At 39.5% G+C, this 13,323-nt stretch overlaps 2 protein-coding genes and 1 long non-coding RNA gene across 6 annotated transcripts in view; all 3 read left to right on the forward strand.

Annotated features, from left to right (window-relative positions):
• The window catches only part of LOC109418956 (mediator of RNA polymerase II transcription subunit 15), a 566,077-nt gene that overhangs the window by 24,887 nt on the left and 527,867 nt on the right, over positions 1 to 13,323 (forward strand). The window lies entirely within an intron of this gene.
• On the forward strand, positions 1,526 to 2,570 carry LOC134287411 (uncharacterized). Its single transcript, XR_009997291.1, has 3 exons — positions 1,526 to 1,853; positions 1,908 to 1,979; positions 2,049 to 2,570. It is a non-coding gene; the product is annotated as an uncharacterized LOC134287411 (long non-coding RNA).
• Positions 5,643 to 6,665, forward strand: LOC109418965 (uncharacterized). Its single transcript, XM_019693187.3, has 2 exons — positions 5,643 to 5,798; positions 5,857 to 6,665. Exons 1-2 carry the CDS (start codon positions 5,700 to 5,702, stop codon positions 6,118 to 6,120), a joined length of 363 nt encoding a protein of 120 aa, XP_019548732.3. The 5' UTR covers positions 5,643 to 5,699; the 3' UTR covers positions 6,121 to 6,665.

The raw sequence follows: 13,323 nt of genomic DNA on the forward strand, positions 1-13,323 counted from the left end.
AGGCACGATCAAACTCTTACAATCACAACACAAGAAAAAAGAGCAGCAATAAAAACCAATTCGGTATCGATTGAAGAACGCCAGAGACGAACATACATAGAGGACACTGTGAAGAACGCATAATGCGAAGAGCCATAAAGGTTATAATTAAAGCTAATAAACAACATACTAATAATCCCACCCTTATTGAGCCTCAAGCAGTTGAGGCTTAACCCTTTGGAGCCGGAGGGGTCATATATGACCCCAACATAGAAACGGCTGTATACATTCACCCATTCGATAAAACAGAATACTGTCTTCAGCAAAGTTGTTGCAAATTGAGTCCTCTATTAGGGAAAAATGGGAATATTTGTATTTGGGACTTCATTGATAACCTAGATCATCCTGAACACCATGACAATTTAAAAAACGAAATAATTGACATACCAGTTTGTTGTGTATCTAGATATAATACTCTAGTTATCTATGATCTAGATAAGTATCTGAGCGGTCACTCATTTCCGCCCTGTGTCGAATCAGGCAACCCTATTAGAATGATATAAAAGGACAGCCATGCCATTGTAAAGGCCTCTTTTATCTATTGCTCTTCGAGCGAACAGTTGTAAGTATAGCGTGTAAGAATAAAACGTTAAAACCAATACCGCGTGTGCAAGTGAGTCCCAACCTCCGAAATCCCCGAACACAATACAGTTGTTATTAGAGCTGAATTTTAATGTGAGTTTTGTGTATATGTATCCATTTAGCCTTTGTAAAGAATATCAAAAGGTATTTTATATTCTGGGATGTTCTAGGTGTTCCAAATTGTCCTATAGTGAAGTCCTTCAAATCTACAAGAATAATATTATGTATTTTCGCCACAATTAATAGCATTGCATAACCTACTGGGATCCGTGAAGCTCTTGACATCTACTATGTCATTTATAGACACTATAGGGATATTCCAGGTCAGCCAAACTACCTTGGAGTTCAGGACTGCAGGTCTACATTCATAACAGTATCCATATCTGCTATACTGAGAAACGCTGCATGATCAACTGCAGTTACTGAAATAATCTGAAGTCTACTAGCTTATTATAAACATTTGGGACATCTAGAATCGTCCAAACTGTTCTATAATAAAGTCCTGCAAATCTACAAGAATATCTTTATGTGTTTTCACCATATATAATAGTATTGTATAATCTGCTGGGGTCCGCGGAGATCTTGAAACCTCAAATGTCTTTCAGAGACACTACAGGGATATTCCAGGTCAGCCAAACTACCTTGGAGTTCAGGACTTCAGGTCTACACTCGTATCAACAGCCATATCTGTTATGCTGAGTAACGTTGCATATTTATCTGTGGTTACTGGACCAATCTGAAGTCTTTTTTTTATAGGAACTGGACATTCAGGTTTGTCCAAACTGTTTTATAATGAAATGCTGCAAATCTACAAGAACAACTTTATGTGTTTTGTAACGAGGTTACAAAATATATCCCACCTCCTATGTACATCACTGAGCCACTTGGGCGAAACGTTCTGTGTCTCTGACTCTCTATAGCGGTTTTAATTCGCCAAAGGGTAAGTTTGTCAAATCAAAAACGCAGAATATTTTGCTTACCGGATAAAGTTATCCGAATACGAACTAAACCAACGAATGACCTCGGGAATGTTCGGTTCAGCTCTAATGCAAAAAGAGCCATTATATTTCAAGGGGCGTTAATCGAATGCTAACCATCTATCAGTGAAGACGATCCATGAGACGTTAGTGTGACAAGTGATTGACAAAAGAAAGTTAACTATACAGTGGACCTAGAAGACCAAGAAAAGTCAGGCCGTGACGGATTTCGTGAATAGAAATCAGGAAAAACTGGTTAGTAATATCAAGTAACTTATTCTACACCAGACTTAAATGACGTTGTTACAGAAACAGAAAATATACGGCACTAGGGACACCTCGGTAGAACAACCACGTGTGCGAAGTTTCGAGAAGACCAAGGTAACTATGGTTAACTTATAGGCTGGCAGGATCGGCATAAAATTGATCGAATCTTGAAATCGTTTGAAGAATAAACCCTTCAAACGAAGGTCATACCCTCAGGCGACAAGTTCTGGTGGAATTGCCCTAAAGGGTTCTGGGCACGTGTCGGACTAAAGAGCCAAACCCTCCAATAAGCTCCGAGAGTTCGGCCAGCCGGTTACTCGTCACAACCCCGGCGACCATCATCAGCAAGCCGAACCGCCCGTCGACATCCACCACCGCCGCCTTCGTAGGCCCCGAGCGGCGTCACTCGCCAATATCCATCGACCCCGTCGTCGGCGTCGAGCCGAGTCGTCTGACGTCACCATCTGTCAGCCGCGAGCTTTCTTAGCGGGCTGACGTCACCCATTCGCAGCACATCAGAGCTCTATGTTGCATGCATGCTACAATTGAAAGCTTCGCCGAAACCGCTTCGGTGACACGACACCGCAGCAACTTCCATCGCGCGCAACATCAGTGCTACAACCCATCGCAACCCGAAGAAAAAAAGTGAGTGCAAAGATCCTACGACTAACCCCATGCATGGAAAATAAATGGATTCGAATCAGACCTGCGACAGCCTTCATTTGTTCCGCAAGCCTTGAATGGTCCGTACTAACTGTGAAGTGGGAGGTTTAGACTTTCGCCTTTTGAAATATCGGTAAATTTTACTCCGTGGCGTCTCCATTGAGACTTAAGGTCGTTAGTTTGTTGGGTTCAAGCCTTGTTATTTTAACACCGTTAGTTTTGGTGAACCTGCCCTGAAGTCTCTTAGCCGGAACGGGAAATGAGACCATAGAACGTGCCCCTCCACGGCAACTTCGTTGCCTGGCGCATAAGTGGAGGCTGTGATACTCCTCGTCCTCTGAATACGCCCCTGCCCGTTACAGTTTTCCATAAATAATAATATTGCATAACCTGCTGGGATCCGCGAAGCTCTTGAAATCTCAAATGTCATTTAGGGACACTACAGGGATATTCCAGGTCAGCCAAACTACCTTGGAGTTCAGGACTTCAGGTCTACACTCGTAACAGTATCCATATCTGTTATATTGAGTAACGCTGCATAATCAACCGCAGTTACTAGAGCAATCTGAAGTCTACCTTTTTATTATAAACCTTTGAGACATTCACGGTCGTCCAAACTGTTATATAATGAAGTCCTTCAAATCTTTATGTATAACTTTATGTGTTTTCACCATAAATAGTAGCATAGCATAATCTGCTGAAATCCGTGAAGCTCTTGAAATCTCAAATGTCATTTAGAGACACTATAGGAATGTTCCTTCCAGGACAGCCAAACTATCTATGAGTTCAGAGCTTCAGGTCTACACTCGTAACATCAGCTATATCTGACATACTGAGTAACGTTTCATAATCAATATCGGTGACTGGACCAACCTGAAGTCTTCTACACTACCCGTCATAAGGGCGGACTCACAAAAAGTATTGCAACAATATTGCACCACCCTGACTCACCTCAATATCTCCAAAACCTGAGGACTTACAAAGATGCTATCTTCAGGAAAGTTATTCAGAAGACCAAAAGCAACAACTTTTCTGAAGGCATTTTTGTAGGTGTTCTGGTTTTAGAGATATCGAGGTGAGTCAGGGTGATGCAATATTGTTGCAATACTTTTTGTTAGTCCGTACTTATGACGGGTAGTGTATATATTATTATGAACCATTGGGACATTGAGGGTCGTCCAAACTATCCTGAAGTTTAGCGCTTGATAGTAACAATAGTTATTCTCACAATGAACTTTAGACTATAATCTGTAATCCCCCTGGACAACCACTGCAACTTTCAGAAGACTTGCAGGACATGATAGATTACAAACCGTAGCTTTTAATGAAAGAAGTTAGCGTTACACCCGTAGACTTAAGGATCTAAACTCAAGAATAGTTTGGAAAACCTAGGATATCTCGACTGATCTGATATTGTCCATTTACCTTTCAGAAGACTTACTGGACATGATAGATTAGTAGCTTGGTAAAATGAAAGAAGTTACCGTTTCACCCGCAGAGTTTAGGATCTAAACTCAATAACACTGCCTATATTCACATAGTTGACGTAAGCGCCATTGTAGTTTTCAACACACTTTTGAAATTTTAACAATGATAAATGGGAAGTTTATGATTTTTTTTCACTTTGACATATAGCTAGTGATTAGATCTTGTGCTCTATTGAATAAAACTGGTAACAATTATGCACATGTGATAGATATTAGCTAGTGAATACTGACATTGTCAATGGTGGTTACGTCGACTATGCGATTATGGGCAGAACAGTTTGGATGACCTAGGATACCCCGACTGATCTGATATTGTCTATTGAATTTTCAGAAGACTTACTGGACATGATAGATTACAAATCGTAGCTTTGTATAATGAAAGAAGTTACCGTTATACCCGTAGACTTTAGGATCTAAACTCAAGAATAGTTTGGATGACCTAGGATATCTCGACTAATCTGATATTGTCTATTTACCTTTCAGAAGACTTGCAGGACATAATAGATTTTAAATAGTAGCTTTGTATAATGAAAGAAGTTACCGTTACACCCGCAGACTTTAGGATCTAAACTCAAGGACAGTTTGGATGACCTAGGATATCCCGACTGATCTGATACTGTCTATTGAATTTTCAGAAGACTTACTGGACATGATAGATTACAAATCGTAGCTTTGCGTAATGAAAGAAGTTACCGTTAAACCCGCAGGCTTTAGGATCTAAACTCAAGAACAGTTTGGATGACCTAGGATATCCCGACTGATCTGATACTGTCTATTGAACTTTCAGGAGACATATTGGACATGATAGATTACATATCGTAGCTTTGTGTAATGAAAGAAGTTACCGTTACACCCGTAGACTTAAGGATCTAATGTCAAGAACAGTTTGGATGATCTAGGATATCCCGATTGATCTGATATTGTCTGTTTAACTTTCAGAAGACTTGCTGGACATGATAGATTACAAATCGATACTTTGTATAATGAAAGCAGTTACCGTTACAACCATAGACTTAAGGATCTAAACTCAAGAATAGTTTGGATAACCTAGGATGTCCAGAAAAAATATTCCGCATAATATTCTACCGTTTTTATACTGTTGAATACCAAAACTACAGAAAAACGTAGAAAAAACTCCAGAATTACGTTTGGAAAAATTCCGGCTTCAAAGGGTTAAGAAGGATAGCAGATTATCTCGGAGAAACACAAGGTCAATTGCACCATTGCTCCGGTTAGCGCAGTAAGAGCAGAATACTGTGGAGGGCGCCCTAGTACTCCACAGGCTCCGTTTGTAGTTAGGTTTTTATTAGACCCCCCTAACCATCCATTCCTTGGCACGGTAAGCATAAAGCCGCATAACACCATGAATTAGGGGTCACCTGTTTAGTGGACTCCTACCACTGGAACAAGCGGTCCGTAGTGCTATTCTTAGCCAGTTGAACTAACCGCTACAGACACTACACAGCTATCTAGGCTGATCGGGAAAAGAAGTTAACATTAATGGTCAACTTCCAAACGAGACCGAACAGCCCACAAAATTCAAAACCAGAATTGAGTACTGTTATCATGTTTCTAATCCAACCATACCAAATCAATCAGTCATAACTTTCTCGCTCTGATTGGTCGCTATAAAATGGCAATTTCCACCTAATCTATGCTTTTGTGATATCGCAACGCAACAGTCATGGGTAGCTTATCGATACTGCTGGTAGTGCTTTTCGCTACCTGTCACATCCGGACGGGCTCAGCTCAAATCACAACGTTCATAGTACCTGAACATAAGGTAAATGTACTAAAACACAAGATCTCCGCCCCAGCTCTGACAAATTCTTCCTCCGCAGGCCAATTGGTTCGATGCCGCCAAGTATTGCTACGAGAAAGGCTGGATGCTGGCTGCCATTATGGGTGCCGACGAGGAACGCCGAGTGACGGCCTTTGCCCAGCGCAACAGTCCAACCGGGTGGCTGAATCCTCGTTTTTGGGTTGCGGAGAACGACCAGGAAGAGGACGCCGAGTTCTGTCCGCAGATAACGCTGGAGAGCTACTTCGAGGGCGAGAACGATTGCATGGAGATGTTGTACTTTGTGTGCGAGAGTTTGGAATAAGATGGGTAGATATTAGTTCTCGATGGAATAATAGTTTTCGGAAGTAGGTCGAACAACATCATTTGAAATTCAACGTTGCTCTAGTCCAGTTTCCATTCCACAATCGATAGCCGACGTAGTTGATTCCATCTTATCTATATTATGCTAGTTAGATTGCAAATTAATCCACTCTTGACACCTTTGGGTGGGCTACCGCCCCCGGTTGCGCTGTGCTTTGTGTTCGGGATTGCTTGCGACTGGCCCAGATTCAATCTGCTCGCCGTCATCCATTGCAGTGTATTCCCAGTCCGGTAAACCGCAAACTCACTTGCCGCCCACTCGCAACTCACAAATGGCTAGCTGTAAAGGTCATTGCTTCCATCATCCGCTTCCTGCCGTCGGTAAGCGATGGCACAGTGGGCGAAAACGGATGAACGTTTCAAATTTAAGCTTATTATCCGTACTTGTGGCTGTATTTTTGGAAATTCAATTACTTATTAAAATATATTGTATGGTTTAATCTTTTGCCAAATAACCGTTGTAATAAATGTAAAGTGATTTCGAAATGTAAAAAAATATAATTAGACCAAAAATAGGATAAAATACTATGACATTTATTTTCCTCAGGAAGACACAGCCCCGTGTAGATTCGACAAGAACGGTTCGAAGTACGACAGAAAATATGAATAGGGGATACACAAAATGCACGAAAAAGGCAAAATTTTCATTTTTCATAAAATGGTCAACTAGCTGTAACTTTTCGAAAAGTGTATAAAAAATCTCTAATTCTTACTTTTACTTCATCGGAATATTCTACAAGAAGTTAGAAAGAGTCTAGTAAATGGCATAAGGCTGACACAAATTTTGATTTTCTCTTATGTCCCCGCCCCCTCGGAAAATTTTGGCCGAAATTCGACATTTCGAGGGGGGACAACAATAAATTTAACAAGAAATTTTAAAATTTTAAGGTGAAATTAGAGTTGCACAAAAAATTTCTTAACAAATCCGATGAGTTTATAGATTTTGCCAAATTGTTTGGGTATTACTTCGTCAAATACATTTATTATTTATTGTCCTCCCCCTTAGCGAGCCAACGAGTATTGTGACAAAAGAAGAAAATGAGATTTGTTCCGGCCTAATTATCCGATAGCCAACTTTGAATTGTTATACCTCCGGATTCAAATAACCAAATGCAATGAAATTTTGAGCATTCATGACTTATATAATGAGCTTTGAAAACCGTTTTACATAACATTTTTTGTCTGTATTAACGAGATTTTTAATCCTAGGCTAGTTCACCTCGGGCACATTAAATTGTTTACAAGAAAAAAAGTAATAGCGATTTAATTTATTTTACGGATTTTAAGTAAGTTGGTCTATTTTAAACATGCATTCCATGATTTTTTAAAATTTATTTCTGTTTTTTTGTTACTTCCTTACAAAACATATGGTTATTCAAGACAATTAGAGGGATTTTCAATAAACTATAATTACCATATTAAATTTTGGAGTCGTGTTGAAGTCTTGGCTAATTTGGTGTTATATTAGAAAAATAATCTAATCGTTTTAATTTTTAGGTAAATCAAAATATTTTACAAGTTTGTTGTATTGACCATAAACGCTCAAAATGTCATTGTATTTGATCCATTGTATACAGTCCATGCAGTTTAAAGTTGTCTATTCGATAATTATTCCGTTTACTATGATCTTTGCAACTTCATATAGAATAGTCCTGGCTTTCCAAATTTTGGGCCATTAATAGACAACTAATGTATCAACGTTCAGAGAAAATTTAATAATTTTTGATACCCTTTTCGAAAAGGCACATCTAGTTCACCTTTTTTTTTAAAGTGAAAATTTTGCCTGTCCCGATGGTTTAGACTGTCGCCTACATACGTTTCATTTGACAATTATATGTAAAATCTATTTTTGGTATCAACAGTATCAGTTTTTATTTCTGCTTGTTTGATTTAAAATAAAAATTCAAAAAAAAGTTGGAAGCACTTAATTATTATTGGCTACTTGCAAATTTTGAGGTCGGAAATCAGCTTTCCACAAAAAAATAATAAAAAAATCGCAGGGTAAGGTTTTTTAAGGGGTTATATATGTTGAGGTGCGTGAAAATAAGGAAAAGTATGAATTTTTGTAAAAGTATGTAAAAGTATTTTATTTTTTTTTCTTTTTTTACGTCATGCATAGTACAATTTTAAATGGGTAAAATCAGCTCGAGAACATGAAAAATAGTACTAACTACTAAAGTTATAACAATTTCTGTAAAACGAGCTTTTCGTTGAAGAGGCTGTGACTATGATTACAGCAAAATGCCTTGAATTTCTTTAGAAAACCAACCTAAATTTTCAAAGGCTTCCTTATAACTCTGCAGAAGCACGGAGAAATTTATTGAATCTTCTTAAAACGCCTTGAAACCCTATAGCTTCACAAACTTTGAAGACTTCTATCAAATTCTACTAAAGCTTTCTGAAGCCCCCAGAATCTTCTTGAAATCCATTCAAATGCCTTGGAACACCTTAGAACTTCTCAGTGACCCCTCTGACACCCCTCTACAAAATGCCCCAGAAACCTCGTAAACCCCATTGAAACCTCTCGAGACGCCTTAAAACACGCTGAAATCCCACATAAAACTTCTATGAGGCCACCGCGAGAAGACCCTTAAAACCTCTCGAAACACCTTTAAACATTGATTTCCTCACGTAGATCTCTTAGAATTTCTTCAAACTCTACAGAGGCGTCCGAAAACTTTGTGAAACCTTTGAAACCCCTTAGTAAAGCCTCTGAAATCCATTGAAACGTCTTGAAAGCCTTTAGAAATAGTCCCAAGACCCCCGCAGACGTCCTTTAACCTATACTGAAGCCCACTGAATTTTCTAAATACCCCTGAAAACAAATATAATCCATTGAAACGCTTGAAATCCTTCAGAAACCCCCATTGACTTCCTTTTAACTCTGCTGAATCCGCCTGATACCGCATAAAGCACCTTTAAACTTCTTGAAATACCTTAAAAGTTCTAAATGCCGTGAAATCCCTCTAAGATCCTCATATATCTCCATCAAACTCTACTCAAGCTCACTGGTACCACATGAAATCTCTTGAACTGTCTAGAGACCCTTGAAATAAAATAAACTCCCATGAGCACCCCGTAGACTTACACCGTGTCCAATAAGTTCTCATACAAAATACAAAATTAGAAATTATAATTTAATTTCATCTGTTATTTATACTTTCAAAATGAATGCATGTACTAAAGGGCCACATAATACTGATTCAATAAAGCATTTGGTTTAGAATAACGTTATTTTCTAACGTTAATGATCTAGTAGCGAAGGTGAATAAATGTACATGTTAACAATTCTAGTGCGATCTTAGACCGGCGCAAACAACATCTTTGTGCTGTTTTTGTTTTGTTTTGTTGAGTAATACTAGTGTCGAAAATGACGGACTAAACTTTAACCTTCCGTAACTCGCGCGGTTGACTACCTACGTCAGCACCACGCTAATGCTGAGTACAAAAAGCGAGATTTTTTCAACGTGTTGTACAAAATACAACAGCGCGATCGCTCGAGGGTTAAGATTGCAATTGTTTACTGGAGTTTTAGGCTCTAAAACTTTCAAATATAGGTATATTTGCTATGGAGGGTTTCAGAGTTTTAAGTTTTGAAACCCCGTAATACTAATAAATTTGCTATGGAAAACATGTGCGGAGTCCATGGCGTTTCAGTCGAAATTCGTCATTTTTTGCGATGATGTCCTGTTACGCTGCATTTCTTGATTTCTTTCGAAGTAAAAAAGTCCAATTCCAAATAGAAAACATACACTGAATCTTCTAGGGTGTCACGAATTAAATTGCTCCACGGAAAATAGTTTACAACTTTTGATTGCATGCATCAAAATGGCAACCAGCGACAGTATATTATGAGTAGATGATGCCATCAAAATTTCATCAGAACCGGTTCAGTATTGATGTAGATATCTCCGACGCGAGAAATTTAGATTTTGGGAATCTTGTATGTACAAACTTGAGTCAGAAATATTGTTTTAAAATTTCATTCGATTTGGTCAAACGGATAAAAAGTTTTGATATGCAGTCAAAAATCGCAATATGCAAAAAAGTTTTATTGTATTGCGGTATTCTAAGTTTTCTAACTTTGAAAGTATTAAGCCAAAATAGCTCAAAATTTAATTGAAAACATGTCATTATATTAGATTAAATTTTATTGTGAATCGCAGCAGTATTGATAATGATTTTTCAAGATTCCAACAAACTAATATTTTCGCGTCGGAGATAACCCTGTCAGTACGTAACTGATTCCGATGAAATTTGTATGGCATCATCTACACATAATATACTGTAGTTGGTTATAAAATCAGCCGTTTTGATGCATTCAATCAAAAGTTATGCAGTGTTTTCCGTGTCGAAAATTGATGCGGGACACCCTTTATTCAAATCTGATCATTTGATATGCTGGTTAGCATGTATTTACCAACATAACATGTTTTCGAAGCAAAAGTTTCATTTTCGCGCAAAACGTAACGTGTGGAATGTGTCTATAAAGAGTTTATCCAGAGAGCACTCAGCGTATTTCCTGAAAGGAATACGTCAAATCTTGAGTGCTTTGTTTAAACGCTCATACATCATCACCATAGCTTGGGTCCCTTCACATTGCTCAATTCCGGGCAATGAGAAAACGGACTCTCTGGCTAAGGTGGGCCAGCGAAGGTGCTATTTATGAGCGTCAAATCGCCTTCGACGATTTTTTTTACATTGGCCCGTCAGGAGACCTTGATCAGCTGGTAACACAAATAGAGACATGGAGAGATGGGTGGACGGTTGCACTCTATCATCCCACAGGTGAAGCCATGGTTCAAAGGATCTAGGCCGCGATTTCATTCGTGTGATGTGTCGACTGATGTCCAACCACAATTTGTTAAACGCACATACCTTCCGTATTGGGCTCTCGGAAAGCAATCTTTGTGTCTGTGGCGCGGCTTACCACGGTATCGAACATGTCGTATGGGGATGCGATGAGTATCGTGAGGTCAGATCTGAACTGCATGAAATTCTCCGGGTCCGAGGAAAACAACAGAAACCCCTCTGTCGCCATCCCCTTCCGTTTGTCCTCTTCTTGTTGTTGTCTGCCGATTAAGTCCCTTTCTTTTTGGTTCCGTTACAGATCAGGAAATTTTGTCCCATCAAAGTTTTTAGTATAAGTTGGCTAATAATTTAGTTTAAGTACCCTAACTCCCTCTTTCAGATTTTTTTTGTAATCCTAACCTCGAAACAACCGCGAGTATGTACTTCGGCTTCCACAACTAACATAGTACTAACATTTAAGGCAGTCAATGAAATGTTAAAAATGTTAAATTTATTATTAAACGATTAAGTAAAAAATATCCAGAGTTCAAACATTGTAACTAGAAAATGCAAGTGCATCACATGCTTCCTGTAGCTTGTACGACGTAGCGTACTTTGTTAAGATCACTAAGCAAGAAATCGAATTGTACCATACAAATTTAACTTAAGTTTCATTCAAATAAAGTTTCGAGGGTACTGGTAGAATTATTAGGGTTTTTATTTTGTACAATGACAATCACGACCTACTGATAAATGTGGGGGCCTACATTTGGCCTTTACCCATTCCTTGCGCCTCTGTTCTGTTGTTTGGGAGTTTGGATTTTAAAATCGTTTTGTATTTTGAATATCATTTCTTTTTTTTCAATTCCGCTATCAAAAAGTACGACAACGCCCCCTTTCTTGCCCACTGTAACGCGTTGTTGGTAGGCCGGACAGTGGAGAAATAAATTGCCTAGCAAATTATTCATGCTGTGGGTTGGAAACATTGTCCGGTATGTGAAGCGCAAGAGGTTTACAATTTCGAAAGCCTTGCTTCTTCCATCTGGAACAGGTTAGAAGGCAGACAGAGAGCATACTCGATTGCGTGTAGCGTGTAGTATCCAGCCTTCTTTCCTCGAACGTCTTCCGATGGTGCGAGGGATAATGGATTGAATTCCTTGTGGCTATTTGAGTCCCACGGAGACATTGAGGAAACTTATCAAAAGTGTGTAAGGAAAGGTCACTACCGACGACGTTGGAGCCGAAATTAGACAAACATTCCTTTCAATCATGTAATTCAACCGCAGGACATGAAGAGCATGTCGAAAGTACATGAGCACGCAGGCGTGTTCTGAAGTCCTGTTCGGTGAAAAGTACATGGGCTTGTATGTTCTCGATTTTCCTATGGAGACATCCGATCTGTTGAATGTGTAGCCAACCCACCTATTGCTAATTCTAGGATGACGAACTAGAAGTCCAACCCCTCAAGCAAAAACCATGTACTAACATGTTGAACATGTCGTTTACCGGTAAAACAAACTGACCGTCTGGTGGATAACCACCTTTCGAGGGTCATTCCGGCTGTATCTATCATCAGCAGGGAGTTTTCAGTATCGATTTTCAAGAACCTTAACCCAGTAGAGAGCCCTACTGGAGCATGGTATCACTTGAAGGAAAAACATGTCGTCAGAAGGCGAGTACAATTTCAAATCATGTACGCTGCGTACAACTCGAAGGAGAAACTCTTGGCAAACTCGGCCAAGTAATCCAATTAGAAAGGATAAGTTAATAAGATATTCCGAACGCATCGGGGAACACTTCATCGGTGTGTCGCCGCCGCAGTACCACGAGCTGGAAAATGGTGTACCGAGCCAGGCCAGTGAGGACAGAGAGGTATCGTCGCCGTCGTCGTTACCAACGAAGAATATAAGTTTTGTACCGGAAGAGGCACATCGGAGTCCAGAGGCCGCCGCCGGCATATTGGAGGAATTCCAATGAGCAGTAGGTACCTACCTACCACCATCGACGATGACGGCAACAGTAATTTAATTAGCATTTTCAGGGTTATACGGGTGGAAACCAGGCTGGGTAAAATGTTTTACTATCAACTGGAGCAGTACAGTATACATGCGACATGCTTTGGTTACCGCTTGCAGCCGAAGTGTGTGATATGGCAAGCTCAGCTCGAGGAAAGGTAGGTGTGTTGTGTTATGTGTCCTCGTTGATCTGAGCCACGAAACATATTTCATCTGCTGTGGTGATTGATATTGTTGATATTCGTCGTACATACTGCATGCAGCACTTAATCAGTTTGTACTGAATATCACGTGTAATTTGACATCCAATGGCCACTATTGAGATATTACTGAATTTG

The sequence above is a fragment of the Aedes albopictus genome, chromosome 2 (genome assembly GCF_035046485.1).
Source record: "Aedes albopictus strain Foshan chromosome 2, AalbF5, whole genome shotgun sequence".
Lineage (NCBI taxonomy): Eukaryota > Metazoa > Arthropoda > Insecta > Diptera > Culicidae > Aedes > Aedes albopictus.